Source organism: Capsicum annuum, chromosome 8 (genome assembly GCF_002878395.1).
Source record: "Capsicum annuum cultivar UCD-10X-F1 chromosome 8, UCD10Xv1.1, whole genome shotgun sequence".
Classification (NCBI taxonomy): Eukaryota; Viridiplantae; Streptophyta; class Magnoliopsida; order Solanales; family Solanaceae; genus Capsicum; species Capsicum annuum.
In genome coordinates this window covers 164,544,439-164,570,833 of record NC_061118.1, presented here as the reverse complement: position 1 = coordinate 164,570,833, position 26,395 = coordinate 164,544,439, and the positions used below count along the sequence as shown (strand labels likewise).

The window sequence follows — 26,395 nt, the reverse complement described above, 5'->3', positions numbered from 1 at the left end:
AAAAGAAGTGGAATAAAGTGAATGGGAAGGAGGAAGTTCAATAGTGTAAAAGGAATAATAAGTTGAGAAGGAAAAATGGGAATAATTATTGATGCTGTATTCCATGGTAGTAGTGGAGTACCAGATGTATAAGTATTATTGCGAAAAGAAAGGTTGGTTGTGCAGAGTAAACTGAAAATATGACTACGTGAATGCAATGTATTGTGTTAAAGCAAAGCTGTACTGTCCCAGTTATGGCACTCCCTTGAATTTTTTATGGCTCAAGACTCTATTCTTTCGAATGGCTTTCAATCCTGACATAGATGTTTTTGGCTTCAACATAAAATAAATAAATTGTGTCTTCAGCCTGTTGTGTAACAAATACACACAGGTCGATTGCCAAAACATTTTTCGTTGCCGAAACATTTGAACCCAGAGCAATTTTAAAAACACTAAACAAACAATGGAAACAAAGGCAACCATGCTATTGCTCTATTTTTAGAAGATGACTGCAGAATGTCATAAAAAGGGTACAAGTGCTAAGTGAATAATTACAAATTTCTAACTGTTCTCTAGGATTTCCATTGAAGTGAATGGAGTCCTGGAATTCAAACTTGCAGACGAAGTAGATAAAGTCTCTTTTTGTTTTAAATATATGATAACAAATTCATCACTAGAAAGGGATTGGGGAGGAGGAGGAGCTTCTAGCTTTTTATGTGGTAGGATTTGGAACAACTTTTGGCTTTGGCTTCACTTCAACTTCATTTACACTGCGGATAAATATGGCATCCGGCTCATGGCTGCAAGGGTAAACCACAGTTAAGTCTTCACGACAAAGTGATAGATGGAATAACGAGAAACTTCACAAACTAAAAGTGGTCAGATAAGATAAGTCCATTCTTACGGCTTTTCTCCCTCTTCAAATGTATAACTTGATGCTACAGCCAAGAGTTTACCATCTCTGCTAAATGACAATGCTGCAACGCTGGAAGGATATTTAGGGTACTGCAGGTAGTCCGGTAAAAACAATCAGTATATCAGTCAGTCAGTCAGATAAAGAGTGATAGAAACCAAAGGCACGTGAACAAATTTACCTGATACAACCTCTTTTTGTTGTTACCATCCCAAACATTAACATAACCATCACAACCGCCAGTGGCAAAAGTGCCATAACTGCAGTTCACGTGGAGAGGGTTGTTATCCAAGAACATTTAAGATCAAGTAAGCAGCATGAAATAAAACACGTGACACACACTGAAACGTATCAATAACAAAGAAGCAAACTCAAAATTTATTTTCACGAAACGGGAAGTCACCAATTTTTGGAATCAGCAGCTAGAACATGAAATGTTAGCAGTAACAAAAAAACATTGCTAAAGTACTTTGTTAACATAAATCCAAGATTTAGATTAATTGAAGACTTCAGATATTCTAGGGTAGCCGCAATGTACTCTCTTAACATAATCCAAGACAGACTAATTGAAGACTTCTGATATTTTAGGGTAGACCACTTATTCTGAAATGTCAGAATTAAAAGCAAGTTTTGGTTCAGATAAGATGTACATAAGAAACATCAGGCATTGTACAGTCTTTGATATGCAAGAAAACCACTGCATCTTAATGAGATTGGAGAAAGTATACAACTACACATGTACTACACTTACTAGACTGCCCTGAGGAAGTACATCTCATAATATCATAAAAAGCATTTTGCAGGAATGTGAAATGATTCCATTCATTTAAACAGGACAAAGAAAGTATAGGTGAAGTTGGAACTCACATAGGGTGAAAGGCAATCGCATTTACAGGGTAGACGATATCCCTTCCAGCTTCAGATTTCCGATGGCATTTAAATGCATATCTGCACAGTAAGTCATTACATATGAATAGATGCCAAACAGACAAATGATCTCCACAGCCCACTACAAAATCACCTCACATCCTTAGGGTTTTGGAAAAAGATTACTACAAAAACTAATCTATAACATGGTTCCCCATTCTTATTTCCAATTTCAGGAGGAATAGATGTCTGTCTTGTCATTCAAACATTGATAAACGTCATTTCACAACATATAATTGGTCCCTTTAAAATTAGTATCTTAGATAAAAGAAAACAATCCAGCGATAAGTTAACAAGACATGAACGACCTATTCAAAATCATATTTCACATCAATTTCCTCGACTGCAGAATGATTCTCCGTTTGAACAGATTGCTTTTTCTGTCTGTACAATATAATGAGCTAAAAGAGTTATATCTTCAACAAATTTAAGTTATATAGTATATACACGGGATATGTAGTATAACTTGTGGTAGCTGGTTAGGATACCATTTTTAATATGTCACTACTATTGCTTATCATAAAGATTAATCGCAGTCACCTTTGATTGTATACATATTTTTTACACCGTCAGAGCATAGAGCTTAAACTCCTCTTCAATAGTTTCATGTTTGATATCAAAGACAACAACAACAACAATATACCTTGTGGGAATACACCGGGTATGTTGTTGTTGTTAATTTTTAAGGTCTAAAGTGCACCAAAATATGCAAGTGGTTAATATTTGTAAGTGCCAGGGAAACAAAACTATAAGTCTCTTGAGAGGAACAACAATGCGGATAAAGAATGTTAGCAGATTTACATACTTCTTCGACTGACCGGCCTCAGAAAGATCAAAGAATTCCATTGCAACCCGACCTTCAACTGAACTTAGAGCATAGCCTGCAAAGTCCACTTTCAATGAGAACAACTAGGCGACACATCAAAGAAACAAGAAAATTGATGAAAGCACAAGTCTTAATCTGAAACTAATGTTTGGTTGAAGCTCTAACATTCAATATCCAATAAATTAATTTCCCTTTAAGCCAAGAATTTACAACAAATGGTCCATTAAAAATGCGCTCCAAATATTCAATTAAATTCATCATGAAAGACTTCAGAGAATATTTGTTTGTAGCTAGGTTTTGAAGGGGAACCTTGGAGTAACCGGTAAAGTTGTTGCCATGTGACCAGGAGGTCACGAGTTCAAGCCTTGGAAACAGCCGGTGGCAGAAATGCAAGGTAAGACTGCATACAATACACCCTCGAACCTTGCGCATAGAGGAGCTTTAGTGCACCGGGTTGTCCTTTTTTAGGTTTTGCATACAAATAGTGATGTAAATGTCTCTTATATGGTGAATTTCAAATTTAGAACCGTCCAGACTCTTTAATTTATTGAGTCAGATTAGCTCATTTACTGAAACCTGTATATGGGTGGTTTACAGTTCAATCCTGGCAGAACTATACTAATAATCTTATTTTGACTACTGACATTTCCAAAAGATGAATATAATTGATACATCTGGTGCTTGTTAATGTACTTGACTTTGAAAGTGTTAACAGCATAAAGTGGATGCCCAATGAAAGCACAAAGTTGTGGTGATTGATAGTTGAGCCCAATTCAAGGAAACTGGATCCCAATATGGTGTCAATCATTAGAGTTATCTGTAACTAGCTGTAAGGTAGTGAGAAGCAGAAAGCTTGCTACCGTAAGTCCAATATTGAGCCATTAAAGATCTAAATGGAGTGGTAAATAGGGATTAAGGAATAAACCTGTTCCATTGGGATAACACCGCACGCATCTTGTCTGATACTTCAAGGAAGACTCCCTGCGTTGTTCAGGTTGATTCATGTTCCGCAGGTCATAGACATTCACATGTCTTCCAGCAGTTGCTACTACTAAACGGTTCCCAACAAGAGAGAGAGAGTAAACACGCTCTGGTTGTGTATAAGCTCCAACAAGAGTATGTTCCTGTCCACTTGCACCTCTAGGATCCCAGCATTTCAAGGTTTTGTCCCAGCTACCAGTTATCACTTGTCCTATCCCACACAAGAAAATCTCATAGTGAGCCAACTTTCAAAAGATACTCACTGCTGAAATAATACAATGCCATCGCTGAGATTTCCAATCAACATTTAATAGGACACATAATCATCACGGACTAAATTAAACCAGATCATACTAACTGATGCATGATATAAGGTTAATATTTGACTACAACAGTAAGAGGTATGCAATGGCACGTTTGAAGAGAGAGGCGATAAGTTTATAAAAAGGAAAAGAGAACAGATAGGTGCATGTGCATGGACATGTAGGTTATATTCATACAGATTTCTTTTTTATCCAGCCAAGCAGAACTTGAGTCATGACTGAAGTGATCGAATTTCCATTGCAGAAACTTCTATAAAGCCACCAATATACTGGACTTGGTTTTCAATTGAAACACAAAAGGCCAAAACAAAAACTGGACAAATAATTGCTAAGGTAATTACAAAAAAGTAACGGACGTATTTCTATCATTTTTGGTAGCTTTACAATGAGTAACATAATATTGAACAAAATCAAAAAGTATAAGAATTGAAATGTGAAAAGATATAAAAGATTATTTTAATTTTCACCGAGGCCTGATTAAAAGCTGAAATGTGCAGAGCAGAACACACAAAATAATTTTTTATCTTACAGGAAATGTTTTCCAGTCTCCTTATATTTCAAATGAATATAGGACAAAGCTATATCTTAGAGCAGCAAGAAGCAACTTAGATTGTCAATCAACAATTGTAAATGTCGAATATCCACACTGACCAGTTGCATAAGAGTATTCAACGCAGCGAACAGGTGCATCATGCCTTCCCAATATATCCTCTCTTCCATAGTTGAAAACAAGCCTAGAGCAAGGGGAAACATTTTCCAGTGAGAAAGTTAAGTATCATATAACCAAGGAAAATGTTCAAGCAATTACATACTATGCAGCAATAAGAAAGATCAATACGACATAGATGGCTATGATGACTCTTACTCAAACTTTAATATCCATTCACGATCTTAACACAAAATGTCTATACATATCATCAGGAAATCAACTGAAACTGAAAAAGTGTATGTTCATTAAGTAATTTCCAACATTATCACAACTTTTATTTTCTCCAAAAAATTTAAGCAGTAACCAGACAGTCAATGCATTAGTATAGAATATTAAATCCTAGAGAAAAACAATATTAAACCACGATAATTCAGCTACACACCGTATCCAAACACTAAGTAAAACAGAAAACTCAACATCATCATATTACCTCCTAACAGTATTATCAGCACTGGCACTAAATCCAGACGAATCATCGTGGAAGCAACAATCAAGCACTGGACCTCCGTGCATGAACTCTCCTCTCAACGCATTAGCACTTGCATCGTACAATCGAACCGTCTAATAAAATTCAAATCAATTACACTTAAAAATCACATTACAATTCAAACTAGTACGATGTAATGGTAAAACCTATCGAATTGCTCAAAATAAACAAATGAAAACACGGTGATTCAGAAATTGAGAGAAAGTGAGTAACCTTATCCCAAGAAGAAACGAGGAGGTGATCACTGTGATTAGAGAAGACGAGGTTGGAAATGCCATCCTTGGGCGGATTTTCGAGCTCTCTACCGCCAGACTGCGCCACCGCCGTCATGATATCGCCGTCGTCTGTTTCGGAGTTAAGTAGAGGTTGTGGGAGCGTATAGAGTAACTAGGGTTTCACAGAGAGTGGAGGGAGAGGGATTTTGAAATATGAAAAAAAGGTCAGATGAATACTTCCAGAATTTGAATTCAAATTGGGGCCAGATGGGGAGGAGTATAAGTACCGATTTTGGGGTTTTAAATTTTGGCAAAAGAATATTGCAAAGCTATTTAAAAAAAAAAAAAAAAAGTGAGGTAGGGCCCAACGTCATTTCCGTTTTGCTGCCTACTAGTACTTCAGAGAAGATGAGATGTAAATTCAAACTCCAAAAGATATATTCAATTTTATAATTTTATTACATACTACGAGTTAGTTACATTGTCTTTCATTCTTGATTAAAATTTTAATATTTGAATTATGCAATAAAGTCCCTTTGATATGAGCACTTTATTTAACGATAACTTTTTATGATATGAATTCAAATTAATTGATCTTAACGTGAATATTTTTATTAAGAATAAAAAAAAAATAATTGAATCTATCTTTTCAGTATGACTAATTGTTTAAAAACATTTGTGTTGGTGAAATTTTCATACTTGTCTGTTTTTGTGATAACTAATTTAGTAAATGACTTTTTTAAAATTATAGTTTGTGAATCTTTTAGATGACATTCCAAAGATAGTGAGCATATTTTAAAATTTATTTACGAGAAGATATTAAACTAGAAATTTAAATTTTGTAAGTTACTATAAACATTTGATTTCTAATGTTTGGTCGACAAGAATGAGTAATATATGAGCAAATATTAGACTATTGACTCTATTTTCTAAAGAAAATATTTTTTAACTCCTAAAATATAGTGACAATTTTAATAATTTTCATAAAATCGATCTTTTTAATAACAACCCATCCAGTGATTTTGAGTACCGCAGTTCACACAAATACCATTATTTAAGATAATATTAATTTTTACTCTTCAAAATTTTAAACAATAAATAAATGATCGAAAATTACTTCTAACATCAAAATAACAAACTTTTTGCAAGACATTGATTTGTATTTATTTGTGTTGTAAAAACATAAGGGGAAAGGACCTGGTTATTTAAAAAAAATAAAAAAATGACCCAAATTTGAAAATGTGGATAACTGTAGTCAGTCGGCGTAATTTTTTATTTTTTTTTAGTCATTTGGACCAATTGAACACATGCGGTCTCTATACTCAATTGATACACTTTTATACCACATTGATACACTTTTTAAAAAAGAAAAAGAAAATTTTATGCAAGCACGTGCCCTTGTACACAATTGATACTCTTTTATACCACATTGATATACTTTTATAACAAGAGAGAAGGGAAACCTATACATGCATATGCAGTATCCTTATGCCCAATTGATACTCTCTTATACTAGATTAATACATTTTTATACCACATCAATACGGTATATATACCACATAAATACACCTCTTACAGAGGAAATCTGTGCAAATATATACAATAATTGCAACTAAAGATTGTATAGAATGTATAGAAATTATGTAATTGTCATATAGAATGGGTATATAAATTGTAAAGTTATTATACAAAATAAATTTTTTATGGTGTATGCAATTTATATCATTGTTATATAAAAACATAAAAATAAAACAAATAGCATCATCAACTAGTTAGAAAAGAATAATTACAAACTTATATTTGATTATTTAAACAATAAAGAGCATTTTTCTTTTTGTACTAAATGAGCAGGAAAAATGAAACTGGAAAAAAAGCTAAACAAAAAAGAAGAAAAGAAAAGAAGTAAAACGACAACTATAAAAACGAAAATTAAAAGAAGAAGAAGCTTACCAAAGTTGGTCGCTATTTGGTCAACAAATGCAGCTATAAATTGGAGGGATAATACCCACGAAAATACCCGAAGTTTAACTAAATTTTTAGTGGAGCATATTGAAACTTTGCTCCAGACTTTTAATTGGAATTAATTTTCCCCCAAACTTTTTTAAAGTGGAATTAATCCCCCTCAAAACGTATACCCAGTTTTTTTGGTGGAAAGTGTGGTACACGTGTCGTTTCTTCTCTATTTTATCACTTTTCAACATTTTTTCACAATTACAACCATATTAAATATTCCAAATGATTCCATTAAGTTTATGAAGAAAGTTTTTAAAAATAATTGAATGGAATCTTCCATTAATTTTTCATTGAAACTCGAAAGATTCAATTAGTGAGTTTCATTAATGAAAGATTCAATGAAACTCGCTAATTGAAAACTCAATGGAAGATTCAATTTTCATTAATGGAACTCGGAAGATTCAAAAAATTCATTAATGGAACTCGAAAGATTCGAAAAATTTAATTTCATGATTCAATTTCCATTAATGGAACTCAGAAGATTCAAAAAATTCATTAATGAAATTCGGAAGATTCAAAAAATTTAATTTCATATATGAAGCTATTCAATCTTCCGTTAGTGGAACTCGGAAGAGTCAATTTTCATTAATGGAACTCGGAATTAAATTAGCGATTTTTCGAGATTGAATCTTCCGAATCATCCATTGAGTTTCAATTAGCGAGTTCCATTAAATTATAACCATTGAATTCCATTAAATTTCAATTCGACATTAGAGCAACCATTGTTGAAGAAAGAAAGAAGGAGCAAAAAAGAAAAAGAAGAAAGAAGAATGAAAAAATAAATAAAAATATAAAACTTTAAATAATTATAAAATTAAGGGGTTGTTTGGAAAAAAAGAAGAAGAGTTTTTAACGTTTTTTAACAGTTTCACGCGCTCAATGCGCGTGAATTACACGCAGTGTGCCAAGTGGCATATATATGCCATTAAAATACGAAAAAAAAAGGCTGGGGGTAATAGGACCCCCGCAAAGTTTAGTATGCTCAACTGGTAATCCGGTCAAGCTTTAGGTATTTTTGTGGGTATTATCCCTAAATTGGACATTAAACACTTGGCTATTTTTTGAGATTAGTTTCAACCGAGTTAAGCCTATGAAATGACTATTTACCGATTTTTTAGTTTTAGGGGCTATTTTTAGGATATTATTTTAATTTTAAGTGTCATTTTTGTCCTTTCCCCCAAAACATAATAAGTTATGCTCTTGACTAGGGTTGCTTATCGTTTGGATAGGTTGGATAATTATACTCAGCGGTTCAAATTATTGGTTATCGATTTTAAATATACTAATCTGCTAGCCACCCAATAAGATAACGGTTGGTTCGGTATCAGATTAACAATTAACGGCCGGTTATCGGATGGTGTGATGAATAAATTTAAGAGAGAATGAAATATGGAGCGTTTATTGGTAGTTCTTCCATTTCTTCACTGATTAAGTTGTTTGTATACTATGATTGATCTATTTATCAATCTTTTAGTCTTTCTGAATTTTGTTTGTGTAGTTATTTAATAGGTTAAAACATCGAATCAAATAAGAATTTTCTTCTAGACCTAAAATGTATGTAGAAACATTTTCAGTTACTGCATTGACAAAAAAAAATAAAATTAAAACTTTAATATTATTTGAATTTTTATGTTTTATATCAAACTTTGTGAGGGACACATTTGGGTTGTTTCATTTTTATTGCGGTCATTTGTGTTGTCAAGAATAATTTTATGTTTGGGTTTAAGAATTAATTTCAGATTTTCTTTACATTTTAGAGAGTCTGACTGCACTTTATGATTAGATGCCACAAGAAATGACATGTTATTTTTTAAACTAAGAAGTGAATAGAATAATAAATGAAGTTTTATATGTTAGATTAACAAAAGATACTTATATATCTAGAGGTAAAAATATAATTAGAATAATTTTTAATGGGTTAACGATTTATCCGATAAGAAAATTGAATGATCCGTCCCCGCACCAATAAACCATTAATTATAAATTTTTTATCCATTCTCCAACCATTAATCTGATAACCCATTACTAATAAACTAATTTTACAATTGAATAACGATTACGGTTCGATTTTGACCAGGCTTACTCTTGACACCTAAATAACAATCAACTATTTTGCTGCGCAATTATGTTGAGCGAATTTGGTCTCGATAGATAAGAGTACTTCGATCCATAAATTTTTGTTAAATAAAAAAAACAAAGACAAAATTTTTGAGTCAATTTTAAGGGCAATCCGTGCAGAAACTTGTTTTGCGTACCACAAGAAAGCCCAAAACGGAGCTCACACTCGACAGATCCAGTAGTAAGCAGGTACCTCCATCGTCATCAAACTAATCAACAACTCCCAAACATGGAAACGGATCTGTAAACTCCCCCTTTAACTAAACTTAAATCTACAGTTAATTACCGCTATGCACACTGGAGTCTCCGTCTCTGAATTCTGCTTTTAATTTATCAATTCGAATTCCTCCTAGTACAAACCCTAACAATTCGCCGTTGATCGAATCCCCGATCCCTAACTCGTCTGTTTCACTGATACTTTAGCCAATGCAATGGTGGTCTGTAAATGTCGCAAGGTATTCCTCTCTTTCTCTTTCTCGCCTGCGATAGATGACCAAACAATTTGTAATTTCGAAAATTTTAGCGCTTCTGTTGCAATTTGATCGGATCGGATGTTACATTGGTAATTGTACTGAATTTCAGCTAGCAGTACTTTTTTTTTAAAAATATAATTTATATGTGGATTTTCCGGATTCATCAATGAAGGCAGTAAAAGTGTGCTTTTTTCACTTTTATATTATCAGCTATGGCTATGTTTCATGCCCGTTGGGGAATTTGACTCGTGCTTTTTTCCACGATTAATTGAAGTGTAAATTGCGTTGGATTGCAGGCAACTAAATTATACTGTTTTGTGCACAAAGTCCCTGTTTGTGGAGAATGCATATGCTTTCCGGAGCATCAAATATGCGTGGTATTGTATTTCTTGCTATTTTCTTCTGTCTTTTACCGCATTAAGTTAGTATTGGAAGTCATTTGCTTGTTGTTTTTGTGCTGACCTTACATCTGTATTTTCCATTTGTACCACCGTGTGAATTGTACTTATCGGTGAACTGATAGTAGTCTGAGCGATGGAGCCTCATTCGGATGATTACACTGATCTGTATGCATGAACCGACCATAGTTTTCAATTTTCAGTCCTAATAAGAAAGTAGACTGGAACTCTTGAACTGTGGAGTGCAAGATCTTTTTTATTTGACATAAGATATATGTTTGATTTATCACTAATGACCAATTGTATTATGAAAAAGCTGTTTGAGAGCATAGCTTGAAGGTGTAGAAGGTGCTAATGCAATCTATTTTCTCATTAACGATTTTGATCAAAGCGAATACTAGTATGCTGATTGATTAGTCATTCTGAATATCTGATGTAAATGGTGATGTTTATGTTTTCAATTGATCCACTAATAAAGTTCATGGCGATCAAGATATGTTTGCACGGTTGTTCATTTTTTGTTTCCATCAGATATTGTACACTAATGTTGCTGAGACCTGATCAATTTAATATTCTTGCTGGGAATATGGATTATGCTATCTACCTTGCTTCATTTTTAATTCAATTTTTATTTTCTATTTCATTCTTGTCAAGCTGTTTTGTTTTTCATGTGGCTGCAAATTAGGTGTACTTGCTTTCTTCTATCTTCCATCATTTTGTGTTTCCTTTATGAAATCCCAATTTCAGATCCGCACCTATTCAGAGTGGGTCATAGATGGAGAGTATGATTGGCCTCCAAAATGCTGCCATTGTCAGTCTGTGCTTGAAGAGGGAACTGATGCTGGCACAACTCGGTTGGGTTGCTTGCGTATGTAATCTTGCTAATCATTGCGATATATAAAATGCCTTCCCTTAATAAGTTGATAACTTCTCTTGCAGTATAAGTTACTCTGGTGGTTGCTTTTTGCAGATGCAATACATACAAATTGCTTGGTTTCACACATAAAATCTTTTCCACCACACACTGCTCCAGCTGGCTATGTGTGTCCTGCATGTTCAACTTCGGTACAGTCTGCCTTCCACAATTATTATTCAATTATTTTATTATTTTATGTTGCTCTTGTGCACAAGACATTGACTGTCCGGAAACTTTCCTGGAAAACATGAATGTTTTAAGACTACTAGGGCTTTGGTCTAGTGGTAAGCCCATGACATGTAATATGTGAATTAGGGGTTCGAATCGTGGCGCAAATAAATTCCGGTTATTTAAGTGGATATGGGTATAGGGTCGGGCCAGTACCCACTAAGTTTTGAACTGCATGCTGTTAGTCCTCAGGGATTTTTCAGTTATAAAAAGGAAAAAAAGAAATGGATGGATTAAGGTGTGAATTTCAGAGATGCAATAGTTTTGCTAGGATTACTCAAGAGGTATTAACACGTTGTCAGTATATTGAGTATATGCAATTAATGCAAAGCCTTCCAATTTTATGTTTACTAAAGAAATCAGGCTGAGATGATGGTGATGTTGGTGGCCTATTGAAAGATGACATATCTTTATTAGTCGATTTGCCAGAATTCTTGTTGAATAGATTGATTATCTTTTCATTTAATCACAAGTTATTCACACCATAATGTAACAATTACTAATGACAGATATCAATGATAGTCTGAAATGGTTACTCACTACAATTCCATGGAATGTTATTAGTTGAAATCTCTAACCAAGATGTAAATGCATAACTGCATATGTGATGAAATAATGAGTCCTCCAGAAAAGGAGCCTCACATACTGTGATAGTTTGTGATTATGCTGTAACTTATCCCCTCCCAAACATAACAGGAGAAATGAGAAACAGAGATATAGAGAATTGGGCAAACATATTAGCATAAACATGTTCATGAAAAAAGATCACGGAGGGTGAAAGCCTAAGAGATGACAAAGGATTTGACAACTCGAGTCTCCGATGAACTTCTTATTGACATTATCTAGTACAAAACTATTAAACTACAATATTTTGAGTTAAACTGTTATTTAACAATATGTTTTCCTTGAGATTGATGTTGACTTGAGTTGTTAAAATTTAATTTATGCGGCAAAGAGCTTTAGTAGTAGTCACCTGAATTAGTAGAGAGAGACTTCTGTACGTAAGCATCTGCTTTTTGTTCCTGTTCTTTAAAGACTTCAACAAAGTAGAAGAAGAAAGAACCAAGAAAAAAGAAGAAAATATATATTCCATCATTCTCTAGTCTATTTCTCAATGAATTCATGAGTGTTTGTTGTTTAAAGGAGGTTAGGATGGATGTCTAGCTGGTACTTTCAGGCTTATTCTGTCTGTTGACTTGTATGCAGTCACTACCTTATGTTTTTGTGGTTAACCTGCTAACTCATAGATTTTTGTTCTAGTTAGAAGCTAAAAGATGATTTCATGTAGCTCGCAGGGCATTGGTCTAGTAGTAAGAGACTAAGAGCACAACTTGTGATGTGTAGTTTACTCTGGTTCTCATTTAAATGGAGAAAGGTAGAGGGCAGGCCTATTATTCACTGAGTTGTGAACTTTGCGCCGTCGACCATCGGCAATTTCTCGGTTATTGGGAAAGATGATTATTTTATTGATAAGTAGAAGAAAATGAGTTTAGAAATTACCATTTTGAGATCGTTAGAAGTGTTTCACTATTGGCATCAAATCTTAGTGGTGCTTTGATTTGCTCTGATGTATTACCTTACACTTATTTTGGTTGTATTCATATTTCATTTACCTTACACTTATTTTGGTTGAATTCATATCTCATTCAAGATTGATGTCCACGAGGTACTTTGTTGATGCAGATATGGCCTCCTAAAAGTGTTAAAGATTCAGGATCACGCCTTCATACAAAGTTGAAAGAAGCTATTATGCTGGTAATTGTTTTGTCAGTTGCAAGCAAGTGCCTTTTTTTCCCTTTGGGCCATTTATTTATTAGGATATTCTTGCTTTGTCATGATTATGGAGGTGCTTCTCTTTGCTATCTGATTTGTCATTTGAGAATATTATATGATGTTAATTGGATTATCATGTATATGAAGAATAGGATCCTGACACATGCATATTTCAGACTCCTGTTCTAAATATGCCATACTATTTTAAATGATTATTGAAATGAATGTCTATAACCTTTTGTGTCTATGTGCTTCTTTGGGGAAGAATATAATGTGAAGTAGAATATTTTGGACTACTATAGAAGCATCAAACAACCTGACAATTGTTTTGTTCCGGACCTTCATTGTGCCGTTGTACGCTTTCAGTTGGTGTATTTGACTCCTTAAATTCTGAATTACTAGTTGTCTCCTTGTTAAAGTGCACTTCTACATGGTTGTGACAGGTGATTGTTTTATTAACATGATGGCTGTTGAGCAATCAAATTGTGATTCTGTATCTCCTCCACCAATTTAAATTCCTTGGTAGTTTCCTGCGTTTACTTTTCCTTTTGGTCGTGGAGGTTTGTTTTAGCAGTTTTATGTAATGACTATGATTAGTTGGGCCTGATGACATTGGGCTCGGAGTAGTATTCAGCAGCAAATAGGTTTTATCTTCCGGAGCATCGCAATTTCTTGATAAGGGTTGTCAAATAATAGTGTAATAAATGCATGGCGGACTTTTGATTAGAAGGCACCGCACTGCTGGTAAAATACCACATTTATCTTTTAAGTTGTTAAGAAAAATTGTCTTATGTGTTTTCCCATTCTCAAAAAAGAAGAAGAAGAAGCCACAATCAAGTTTGAGTATCCCTTGTGCTTTTCTGTTTGAATTTGTCCATAAAATACCCTCTCGTCAATAACTTAATTATCGATCCACTTTATTTCTCTCTTGAAATAATATATCTCATGTTTTGAACTATTTTTTTGCTTGACGGTGTGTTGTCATTTCTGTGACTTGAAATGTTTATCATGTAAAATATCTTACTCTGGAGTCCTACTTTAGATCACTTTTCTTTGTTTGGATGACATAGAGGTAAGTGACATATGGCAATGATGGTGGATGGTGTGTTGGTTGAAGTAACTGACGTAGACTTTGACCTTCTATTTGATTAGCCCATAAACATCATAAGTCATTTTCTCACACAAGTGTTAGATTAAAATATCTTGATCAATTTATGTCAACCACAATGGAAAATGAACTTTTTAGTTATCTCTGTTTCCTTTGAATACACCCTCCACATTTCACCATATATAGTACTAACTGCTTTTTCTCTGAATATTCAATTTGTATTCTGTTATATCTGTGTGCCATCATATTCACTGGCTACCATGTGAACCTTCTGTCTCTGCAGAAGAATATGAGTTAGCAAGGTTCACACCTAAATTTCATGTCCATTTGGCTGTAACTTGTTAGATGAAAAACAAACCAGTTGTGAATCCATTTGCAGCCAAGGCTATGCTGCTGACCTTTAGCTGCTTTGCAGACTGGCATGGAGAAGAATTTGTTTGGAAACCATCCTGTTACTCTGCCAGGAACAGAACCTCGAGGTCCTCCACCTGCTTTTGCTTCTGATCCGTTGAAGCATGTTTCAGCTGGTGGAAAAGATTCTCAAGGATTTGCTGCAATTGCGACAGGTTCTTCCAGGCCCGCAAGCATGGATATTGTGGAGATAGATGGCTCCACCTCAGCACCTTCATCTATGTCTAATCACGATACCAATTTCATGAAAAACACAAGTCCTTCTGGTGTAAGCAACTCTTTTCTTCAATGTTGCAAGAGGCGTATTACATACTGCAGATTTGATTTTGTGTGTTGTTTGGGTTTATTTACATCTTATTCACAATGACACTCCTAGTTGCCTGGAGCCACCACACGAAAGAACACTCAAGTAGATAAGCAAAACTCTGAGGTTTCATACTTTGCTGATGATGAGGATGGAAAGCGGAAAAAGTACACGAAGAGGGGTGAGCTCTCTTCCTTTTGTTATGCGTATGCCTTTCCTAGCTGAGCTCCCATGAGTCAAATGAAAAAGAAAGTCCTTTGCAAGTTGCAGCTAAAACTTTTTCCCATTCCCTTATTGTTGCTTTATTTTTCTTGGATTGTTTTGCCACTTGGTTCTTCGAGCCGAGGGTTTGTTGGAAATAACTTCTCTACCCTGCAAAGGTAGGGGTAAGGTCTGTGTACATCTTAACCTCCCTAGACGCCACTTGTGGGACTATTGGGTATGTTGTTTTTGTTGGTTTTGCCAGTTGGTATTCTGAAACTGGTATATATCTGCCTCATTTTGAAACTGTTGGGATTTTTTTGAAAAGTAGGAAGCATGATTGACTAGCATTTTCGTGGAGCTTTTCTTGTCAAAGGTGGGAACACAATAAGAATTCCTTTTGTTGAATTGTGACTGAGATTTGTCGAACTAAATCTTTAAAAGATGGATGAGATAGACCTCTAATGCACCAGTGGATCTGTGTTACAATTTAATTGATTATGTTAAAAGGGTATCAGTTTAACCTAAATCACATGGAGTAAAGTTGCTTGAAAAGACCTATTATCTCTCGTAGTCCATACATTCTTAGCATAGAACATTGTCCATATAAGTGATATTGACTTATTGGGAATTATGTTTAGTCGTTGTGGTGCATTACATTAAGCTGGTGCTTCTCAGGAGTCTTTAATTTAGACAGAGATTTGTATGTTAATGTAATTTAAGCTTGAGATTAGAAAATTGTTAGCTTTAGACAAAACATTACCTGTCTTGAAATATGCATTACTGACTAGGTAATGAGGCATACCCCAAATAGAGCGGATTAGATATATAAGATTCATGTAGCTGACCCAACTGGTGTAGTGGTTGTTTTTAGACTAATGCCTTTTATCAGCAGGTTCATTTCGCCATAAGTTTCTGAGATCATTGCTCCCTTTTTGGTCGAGTTCCTTACCAACTCTACCGGTAACTGCACCACCACGAAAAGATGCATCAAATGCTGATGAAGTCGCTGAAGGTCGTCAGCGCCATCATAAGTCTTCAAGGATGGATCCAAGAAAACTACTACTCATTATAGCTATCATGTAAATGCTAATTCTTATTCTTGGGTTCCTCATTTTATTGCTTCCTTTATTGATCAAATTTATTATGTTGAATTCTGCTTCTTTATTGTACGTAGTTTAAATAGAAAATAGTTAAAGCAGAAGGCGTGATAAATGATACTTTGAAGATTAGGAGATGTTGAAACCATGCTGATTTTTTTTGTTTTAGCCATTGACCCAAGATTTCTGGTTCATAAACCCAGCTTCAAAAGAGAAAGTACAATTAGAATTAGAAAGAGAAAATGAAAAACCTCCTGGAAGCACGAAGTTCGCTAGCCGACACCCTAAGATTAGCTGTAGATTTAGGACAAAACTTAGATTTTCAGATGACAATGTTAAGGTTGTTTATGTGTATTATTATCGTGGTCATTATTAGGTTCAGTTTCTGGTGGACATGAAACTTCTTTCTTTCTTATGTGCAGGGCTTGCATGGCAACCATGGGTATTCTGTACTATAGAATTGCTCAGAGTGGTCTAGATGAGGAGCTGGCTGATAATGAATAGTACTAAGTTTGTGGCCATAAAGTTTTGGTGGCCTGGGTTATGGCTATACATCACTTATCAACAGGGGACGGACAGAGTAGCTTATCTTCTGCTGCTTGAACGTGCTCAGTTTTTGTTGTCGTCATGTCACTGTTTTGGGTGCAACTCAAAATTCTTCGTAACCTGTGATTTATAGAGAACTTGTCTTATGACAGCGAGTAATGCTTCCCCAGCTCCCCTGTACCTCATTGATAACCCTTTCTCCCCCCGCCCCCTTTTTTTCTTGTTTGTTTTTTTAGTTACTTCTGTTTGGAATTTTAATGGAGTAACATGCTGAAATGAAATAATATCGCCTCATTGTTTTTGTAATCGATTAGATGATAAAATCATGTGATCAGTATGAAGAATTTGATTTAACAAGGGATGTGCAAGCCTGTGATTCTGTTTTCCTCTTGTTAGTAGGAACATTACCGTCCCAGATAATCACTTGTTTAGTCTTCATGCCTGTTATTTGAAGGTTGAGAAACTTTTTTTAGTACTTGCATCGATTGTGAATTACTCCTTGCAGGGTACCTGAATGCATTCCTGATATGTGTTGTTTTCTTTTCATTTTCATCTTCTAATCATGTCAAAAATGTCTGTCAGTAACCATGAAATCAACTGAATATGACGTATGGAATGTAAAGCCAACTTTCATCAAGGTTTAGATTCTGCTGCTCCTGATTTTTTAACCTTTGACAGAAAGATGGTGATCCAAGTATTTTCAGGCAATACGTGTAGTTATTATGTACGACTTAAAAGTGTCCGTGCAAGTTAAGTTATTTCGGCCACAACTCCAACTCCTGATGAATCGCCTGAATCTGTTCAGTATTAATGGTTGAAATTTTGACGATTCATCGGAAAGTGAAAGTGAATTGAGTAATTAGATTTTTAGTTGATTTAGGATTAAAAATCTTTGCAATAATAAACTCTCGTATATTATTACAGATTAAGTCATTAAGAAGTATACATCATTCAGTTCTAAACAAGCATTTTGTTATAAAAGCACATCTAAAAACTTTTATTTTCATCTTCAATGCTTCTATCAAACAGATAATTGTTTATTTTAGTTGAAGGGGAAATGGTTTTCAGTGCATTTTATAATAAGAAACATTACTAATAGGGTTAGTTGGCATATATTTATATCAATCACGTCGTTACAATTAGATCAAATATACAGATAATGTTTCTACGCTTCGCCGCATTTGGCAATTCTCCATTTCTCAAACCACACCAATTTCTATTTTAAAACTCATATAAATATGAGTATATATTTTAGTAGTCTAAATTTCAAATGCAATCAAGTGGTAGCGTAGTTGTTAGAGCAGATGATGCCTCCACTATTAACTATTAATTAGAGATTTCAGGTTCAAGCACACGAATAGAAAAAAAATCTCAAAGAAAACGTTTGCCCTTTTAATAATGCCTAATATGACACAAATTTAGATTATTCGAGATCACCAAACATTGAGTAAAAGAAAAAAAAGATTATTAATATGGATTTATATGTAAGTAGCTAGGTACCTACCCCCTCAAAAGGTAATGGAGCCAAAAGGCAACTCAAAAAAATTTAGGGTAGCCTCGTCGCATGAAACATGAACAACCCTTTTATGTTGCAAAATCTTATGTGACTTAAGTTCTAAATATTTGTTTAGACCAATGAAATTATGTGTCTGAAATTAAAGAATTCAAATCATTACAAGGATGAAAATTGATCGACATCTTCAAACCATATTATCTTATTCTTATACATAAATTAAACCTTGAAGAAATGTTTAAACTACTTCTCAACATCCTCCTCACCAGCTTGATCTAGAATCTTTGAAAAGTCTACTCCATAATTCAATGAGTTTTGAGATTGTAGGTTTCTTTTTATCTTTTGTTCGTGTACTTTTAATTATTTCCAACATAGTGATAGAGTCAGAGTTTTCACTAAAGAGATTCAACATATATAGTGTATACGTAAAGGAAGTTTTCTTATCTAAACTATGTAATGCTCCGCCACTGCTCTTGTGTTGAAGTTACCCTTGTTGGAGAGCCAATTGACATTTATCGTGAAAAATTACACTATATGTACTTTTTCTTTTTGAAAAAATATGATTGTGGAGTGTGGTAATGATTTTATTTAAATTATTTTAAAAATTCTACTGGCTTCTTACCCTCCAGCAGAACTTCTTCCAGCGACTAAGGCTTTGAAATGTATTTTCAAGATATTAAAGAAAATAAATCATAATCCTAGATTAATTAATACAATTATTTTAAGCCTCTTCATGCAAGTTGATTAATTTGTGTAATGACCATTTGGAACCTTTGATTTGATTCAATGAGCAAAATATGAAAAGACGGTACTCCAAATCTGCTGTCCACTTTCGAAAAATCAAAATTGTGTTTTAATAGTTTTCCAACTGCAGTGACGTATACTTTTCCAGATTAATTGATGTTAACTTTACATATTTTTTAATTGATATCGTATATATAGATATTGTTTTTCAAAAGAAATATTAGTATTATTACATAGTTGTACAACTGGACTTGCAATTTATTCTAGTTTGCAATGATTGAGCGCCCCCCCCCCCCCTCCCCCCCTTAAAAATAAAATAATAATAATAATAATGCATTATGCTTGATTTTTGGGAACTATTCCTTTTTCCTTTGTCAAAAAGAAAAATAAAGCACTAGATTTAATGAAACCAAACCATGGAGATATTTGCAGACGTGCAGGCCGCCACTCTAATTGTGTTTTATTTTTCTTTGTTTCCTAATGATTTGCATTTTTTCCTGAAAAATATTTTGTGGTTCGATACTTCTCCAAGTTCTGTGCATAGCGAGAGCTTTAAGCAGTCGAAGATTTATTAAATCACTATACTAAGATTTTTTAAAATAGCATGTGTGTTTCTTGTTTTTACAACTACACTCATAGTGTAACTTTACAAGTAAGCTCTGAAAAGAATGATGTACAACCCTAATATATATAATTGATACATCAATGCACATGTGCTATATAATTCTCCAAGAATAAAAATAGGCCAATACATTGGCCTTTATTTAGTTCTAAAATAGGTAAAAAGTTATTTTTCATTAGATATTTGATATTTGCGTTAAATCAACTACGAATTTAAATGTCCCAATGATCTGTTTAGTTCTACGAGCTCATAATTAATGAAGGTCTAACTGCCAGATACAACTCTTATTTTACTCTTATTATCGACTCCCTTAATCTAAAGAATCCATAGAAATATTAATTAATCTGTTAAACTCGTGTGGGCGGGCTTTCGATTTTTAAAATACAGAAAATGTATTGTGCATGTTTTTTTTTTTAATTAGTATGATCATTGGATGTGAAGGAATATTTAAGTACATCGTGCAATGGCCGGCACACGTCAGTCTTCTTGAAATGTTTAGCTCTCCAGTGCAATATTCATTGGAGTTTAAATCCTCACTAACACAAATTTTTTATAGTAATACCCATATGTAAATTTTCATAATGAAATATAAAACATTAGTTACTACATGCATGTTTTATTCAGTTAAATTACACTAAGAGGTTGTTTGATCGGTGAGACGGGATAAATAAAGATATACTGTGAGATTAATTATCTTATTTTATTTTTTATATGATATAACTTATTTCACTATTTATAGTATAAGATATAGTAGGCTAAAATGATTTTGAGAGTAAATAACACCCATTACAAAATGCATGATTATATAATCTCATCGGATATGATCGATGACTACTATCTCTTCCCCACCAATCAAACGACCTCTAAGGCCTAGTGTATGTCACGTGTATGTCACGTTAATAATATTAAATTGAATACTATAACGGCTTGAAAATTCTTAATATTATTTTAAGTCTGTAATTTTTTGATTTCCAATAGGACTCTAGTATGAAATTTTTTATATCGAACCTACACAAATTTAAGAAGATGGAACAATATTAAGAATGACCCCAAATATACATTTAATTAAACTTAAAAATTATTATAATTCCATTGATTCCATTCTTAATTAAAATAGATCATAATTTGTTTTTAAAAAATACATGACTTTTATAAAATTCTTCAGAAATTATTGTCAAATAACATAAATTTTAAAAATTCAGCACTTTGCTTTTTTTAGAAAAATGAGGATAAAAAGATTAGTCTTTCAATTTCTATTAGAATAATAGTACTTTGAATTAATAACTTGTTAATTCAATTTATTGTTAATTCAAATAATAAAGGAAGAAATCTTAAACAATCTAAAATAGTTAGTGCAACTCTATCCCGAGGGGTGTAATATTCATGTGAAGAAAAATGTTTTCTAAAAAGTAACTGAGTTTTGTAATTACTTAATTTTTGTTCTCGATAAGTAAATAAATAAGTATTATGTTTAAAATATTTTTATATAATCTAGATAAATACTATGAGAGATAATATAGGATGTAGGGATGTGAGGTGATAGAAATAGTGGTTCCATGAATGGAATTAAGATGAGGTGTGTTAGAGCGTAGAAAGAACACAATAAATTTGAAATATCCTTATTTTTGCTTGAAAAATCAAAATCGTCCCTCATTTTTAAAGAATTTAATTTTCTCAAAAAAAAAAATATTTTTCAAAAATTTTAATCAAAAATATGTTTCCTCTCGACCCAAAAAAAATTATACTAAGAGGTTTTCTTCTACTATTAGCACCAATAAACTGAATTTATTCATAAATATATTGTCCAATGGTGGACGAGGTCTGTATTATACTGGTAGTTCGACGCGTGTTGAAGCGTTCACACCGGAATCTTTGGGTTCAATATAGTATATATTATTATTATTATTATTATTATTATTATTATTATTATTATTATTATTTTATATAAAGAAAGATAATGAACCATTGATGGTTGTTGGTTGCTAGTTGTTACATCGACACGTATATCATGAGTATTTATTAGATATCACTATGTGAAATTTAATAGTGAGTCTAGCGATTTGAGCGTAACTCAATTATTTAACGAATACTCTATTTGATTATTTTTCATACACATCATATATATCGAGCATTTTATTTTTATTTTTTTTAAAATTTAAATCGACAACACCAATAATGTTGTTTAACTGTTAATCTCACCATTTCTCCTTCTAATTAAGTCATGTTGGAGCGATTGATTAATGATATTTTGGCATAATTTTATGATAGTTTAGATAGTGACAGCAAGTCATAATCCGATTATTTGCACTTTTGCTAAATTTCTTTTTAAATGTATAAACAAAGAAACCCTCAGTTTCCTAGTTAGGAAAATGCTAGGTCCACTAGCTAGACAGCTATTTCATATAAATAATTCACAAACGTCAGCAACAAAGAATAATGTAGGTCCATAACTAAAAACGTTCCTCCGCGACTTATTAAATCTATAGATTAACTTCAAGTAAGTTGTTGCACACAGATTAGTCTCATTTGTATAATTTATATGTGAAATAGTCTGGTCCTTTGTTGCATTTCACAGTAAAAATAATACTAACATATAAGTGTAATAGCGTAAATGAAGTTTGGAAATAATAGAATCTACGTAGACTTTATCTTTTATCTTTATAGGATAGATGTTGTTTTCGTAATGTAAGAACTTATAAAACATTTTCTTCAATTCATATTAATTTTTCCTGATCAAGTTTTGAATTTATTTCATGATAAAACCGTATGTGAAAGATAGATATCGTATATTCATTAAATTTTTATAATTAAACACTAGATGCAACTATTTTAATCGCATTTCCCTTTAACTGATGTTAACCAAAAAAGAGTTTTTTTCCCCAATACTGGATTTTAGATGTGACCTGCATTATCTCAGATTTAACTATTTCAGATATGTTTTTGTTTCTCTATTTTCATAAAACATAAATTCCCAAGTGTCCAATTTCTTTTTACTAAGAGAGTATCAATAAGGTTCTACTAGATAATTCCAGAGAAAACTCCTGATTACTTTCAAAAGTCACTTTGAGAGATGACTTTTACTTAATTATTGGGTGATGGATATGTTATTTTCCATCTTTAATAAGGTTTTAAGTCTCGAAAATGAAAATTCTTTAATGAGCCTTATGTTGGATGAATTGAGCCTTATGTTGGTCGCTTTACCTGAAATTTAAGTATAAAAAAAATATCCAAAATATTTATCGCTTTAGAAAATTATGGACATTAGATAAAAATACAAAATACAGAAGATACTACATTTTTAAACTTTGGATTGGAGGAGACATGAGCTAATAGGTGAAATTAGAGTGTCGGCTATGGATTTAGCCGAGCTTAAAAAGATTAAAATTCAAAATTTAAAAGCTTCAAATCCTGAGTCCGCCGTGAACGGCTAGAAGACTTTATGTGAGGAAGCAGTATAGTTTAAATGTCCTCACCCATGATCACGATCTATGTTTTATTCGAGGACGTGTCATTTTCATTAATTAGTTTATTACTTGTATCATGAATGAAAGACCCGCACGTTCTCTAGATTGCCAGATATGATCCTGCAGTATCTATTTCACCAAATTATATCTCACTTCCATCTTTACCTAACTTGCTGTTAATACTACATGATGCGAATTTACGTTTCAATCATTCTCTTACAGTTATTTAATAAGATGGAGTTCAATTTTATTTTTTTTAAAAAGACCTCTGGAGGGTTCATTAATCATTATGTTGTTTGTAATTGCTTGAACCAAGTATGTCTTGGTTGTTAAAAAAATATTTAGTCACTATTTGGAAATAATTGAAAAATAACCTGAAATAACATCTTGACTAAAATACCCCCTAGCTAAAATACGGAACAACTTCAATTGGAAAGTTTGACAAGTGAAACTCCAATGCAATGTGCTGGAGTTAGCTTCAAACTCCATGAACGATTTACAGAGTCAACCTTGACAAGTTTAAGAGTTAAAATTTGTTAAAAGAGTTTCAAACTCCCTAGCAGTTTTCTCACTCTTATTTTTGCATTAAGATGTGGCTAAACACTAAGGGGTCGTTTGGTAGAGTGAGTTGGATAATATAATGCATGCATTAGTTAATGTCTTTTTGTAGTGGGCCTGCTAGATTTGAGTTTCACATTTGATAGGGAATGGAATGGTTGTTTGCTTGTATGGACTTAGACAGTCTTTCTCTCGTGAGTTGGCTTTTGAAGGGGAGCCTTGACGTAACTAATAAAGTTATTGTCATGTGACAAGGAGGTCATGGGTTCCAACCGTGGAAACAAACTCTTTTGGAATACAAGATAAGAGTGGATACAATAGACCTTTGTGATTCGACCTTTCTTGGACCCGCATATAGCGGGAGGTTAGCGCATCGGACTGTCCTTTTAGCTGTACTTGTCCCATTCAGAACAAATAATTGCTAGTATTTTAAAAGAGGTGGGCTACCAAGTCCTAAAATATTGAAATACAGTACCAACCAAAGTCAAATATATCGACTGGGACATTCCTTCATTTGTTTTTGTTATGTGTAGCAATATGGTCCTATATATATCTAAGCGTCCAAGTCCAAGCAATATCCCTAATAATTTAGAAGGATATACACACCAATCAAATCGAGCATCTCCCTGTATCATCAGAAAGAGTAATATGGAACCTGTGGTAGCAATGTCTGAAGGTGAATGGAGCTCCTTAAGTGGAACATGTTCTACTGAGGAGGCTAATTTCATGGCACAGCTATTTGGTAGCTGCCCAAATGAACTACCTAGTAGTTCTAACATCGGACTTCCAATTTTTTGGACAGGTCACGAATCAAACATAGGAGGAACTAGTGAAATTTCAATGTATTCTTCAGACGACGCTAATAGTAGCATGTACCATTTCCCAAGTAGTAGTAATTTTCAACCAATGTTGTTGAGAAATAACACTTCAATGACAATGGAACAGAGTAGTTTGCCTCCAGCTAACAATATTATCGAAGCGGATGCAATTGAATTTTTGAACAAAGAAGCAAGTAATGACAGCATGGAATCAGGTGAAAACAATATGCCTGAATCTGTTCTTCATGGACAAGGGTTGCAGCTAGGAAGAGAATATGATCAAATGCAAGTTCCTGAGCAATCAGAAGGCTCTAAGAAAAGATCCCGCTCGCCTGTTGACCATGTAAGTGTCATCTGAACTCAAATACTGTAATGTTTCATCTGATAATTGATCATCCTGTAGTTTCTAAGCAGTTTAATATTTTCCTATAGATACCGAAGAACAAGAGAAGCGTAAAGCCAAAGAAGAACATGAAGAGCGTTATTGATGATGAGATTGGAATGAAGGAAAACAATAATACGAATCTGCTTCATAGGCAGAGTTCCTTTAGTTGCTGCTCAGAAGATGAATCCAATGTTTCCAGTTATGATTTATATGGACTGGCTTCGAGCGATAACTCGAAAGGAGTTTCTGCACCAAATGGAAAATCCAGAGCCAACAGGGGTTCAGCAACCGATCCTCAGAGTCTGTATGCAAGGGTGATTATCACACAACTGCATTGTAATTCATGTCATCCAATTCGTCTTAATCAGTTATACGTCTAAATAAGGATGTTTCTTTTCTCTTAATACAGAAAAGAAGAGAGAGAATTAACGAGAGATTGAGGACCTTGCAGAGTCTCGTCCCTAACGGAACAAAGGTATGTGAAGTTGTACTCAGTGAAACTGCATCAACTGGTGCGAAAAAGGGAACCTGATTAGCAAGTTTTTTCATGATAGGTTGATATTAGCACCATGCTTGAAGAGGCTGTCCAGTATGTCAAATTTTTGCAGCTTCAAATCAAGGTAACTTATATCTTCTCTTCACAACATATTTAGAATCATATTGTTGTCCTATGTAAAGTTGTTTTTGTCGACTCAGCAAAACTCATTCCTTCCAGCTCCAACTTTATATACTATACGAAAGAATTACTTTACTTAAATGTATGTGTGTAGACAACAAGATCAAACTCATTCTGAATTCACCGCTAACTGTGGTGTGCTGTTTGTTTGGATGTTGCAGCTGTTGAGCTCTGATGATCTATGGATGTATGCTCCCATTGCATACAATGGAATGGACATTGGACTTGACCTGAAGATTGGCATTCCAAATCCAAAATCGTAAATCGAACCTTGAATTCAGCTCGACGCATGCAGATTATTGCAGTGGATGATCGAGAGCACGTACAAGATGACAAATTATTTATTGCCATTTGTATAATTGTCTAGTTAATTTAACACTTCAAAACTAAAGTACTTTGGCTGTCTTGTTATCCCTTACCAACTAATCATTCTACTGATCATCAAACAATCAAGTGTAATAAGTTCCTCTCTGGCATGATGGAGGCTTAACTTGTTTTTTTCCCCATTTGTTTAGCATTTTATGAATATGTTGATCAAAAGGAGTTAAAATATATATACATTGAGATATAAAATAATTTCACGCTATCAGTGCAATTTAACTAAATGTAGCAAGTTATCTTTTTTATTTTTCCAGCTCACAAGTATCAGACTTGCTATGAAGATTC

General features: G+C 33.6%; 3 protein-coding genes across 3 annotated transcripts; 2 read left to right on the top strand and 1 right to left on the bottom strand.

Annotated features, from left to right (window-relative positions):
- Positions 1–445: 445 nt before the first annotated feature.
- On the bottom strand, positions 446–5,721 carry LOC107840184 (mitotic checkpoint protein BUB3.1). The gene is made up of 9 exons (XM_016683947.2): positions 5,359–5,721; positions 5,089–5,219; positions 4,601–4,683; positions 3,571–3,837; positions 2,625–2,700; positions 1,760–1,840; positions 1,074–1,152; positions 884–984; positions 446–779 (listed from the first exon to the last, which is right to left on the bottom strand). Exons 1-9 carry the CDS (start codon positions 5,473–5,475, stop codon positions 692–694), a joined length of 1,023 nt encoding a protein of 340 aa, XP_016539433.1. The 5' UTR covers positions 5,476–5,721; the 3' UTR covers positions 446–691.
- A 3,782-nt stretch (positions 5,722–9,503) lies between these two features.
- On the top strand, positions 9,504–17,306 carry LOC107840183 (zinc finger protein-like 1 homolog). The gene is made up of 9 exons (XM_016683946.2): positions 9,504–9,946; positions 10,261–10,341; positions 11,110–11,230; positions 11,333–11,427; positions 13,190–13,261; positions 14,803–15,066; positions 15,175–15,283; positions 16,199–16,385; positions 16,826–17,306. Exons 1-9 carry the CDS (start codon positions 9,923–9,925, stop codon positions 16,905–16,907), a joined length of 1,035 nt encoding a protein of 344 aa, XP_016539432.2. The 5' UTR covers positions 9,504–9,922; the 3' UTR covers positions 16,908–17,306.
- A 6,589-nt stretch (positions 17,307–23,895) lies between these two features.
- On the top strand, positions 23,896–26,205 carry LOC107879946 (transcription factor bHLH84-like). The gene is made up of 5 exons (XM_016726867.2): positions 23,896–25,011; positions 25,101–25,367; positions 25,463–25,528; positions 25,608–25,673; positions 25,891–26,205. The coding sequence occupies exons 1-5, from the start codon at positions 24,376–24,378 to the stop codon at positions 25,990–25,992; spliced, it is 1,137 nt and encodes a 378-aa protein (XP_016582353.2). The 5' UTR covers positions 23,896–24,375; the 3' UTR covers positions 25,993–26,205.
- Positions 26,206–26,395: the final 190 nt, after the last annotated feature.

Bases quoted from the DNA above. Each gene is read 5' to 3' on its own strand.
- LOC107840184 (XM_016683947.2), bottom strand. From the start codon at position 5,475: ATGACGGCGGTGGCGCAGTCTGGCGGTAGAGAGCTCGAAAATCCGCCC. The intron at 4,684-5,088 runs GTAATATGATGA...CCCTTGCTCTAG, and splicing joins GCTGATAATACTGTTAGGAG to GCTTGTTTTCAACTATGGAA. The intron at 1,153-1,759 runs GTGAGTTCCAAC...CGTGAACTGCAG, and splicing joins GCGATTGCCTTTCACCCTAT to TTATGGCACTTTTGCCACTG.
- LOC107879946 (XM_016726867.2), top strand. From the start codon at position 24,376: ATGTGTAGCAATATGGTCCTATATATATCTAAGCGTCCAAGTCCAAGC. The intron at 25,012-25,100 runs GTAAGTGTCATC...ATTTTCCTATAG, and splicing joins CCCGCTCGCCTGTTGACCAT to ATACCGAAGAACAAGAGAAG. The intron at 25,368-25,462 runs GTGATTATCACA...CTCTTAATACAG, and splicing joins CTCAGAGTCTGTATGCAAGG to AAAAGAAGAGAGAGAATTAA.
- LOC107840183 (XM_016683946.2), top strand. From the start codon at position 9,923: ATGGTGGTCTGTAAATGTCGCAAG. The intron at 9,947-10,260 runs GTATTCCTCTCT...GTTGGATTGCAG, and splicing joins TGGTCTGTAAATGTCGCAAG to GCAACTAAATTATACTGTTT. The intron at 15,284-16,198 runs GTGAGCTCTCTT...TTTTATCAGCAG, and splicing joins GAAAAAGTACACGAAGAGGG to GTTCATTTCGCCATAAGTTT.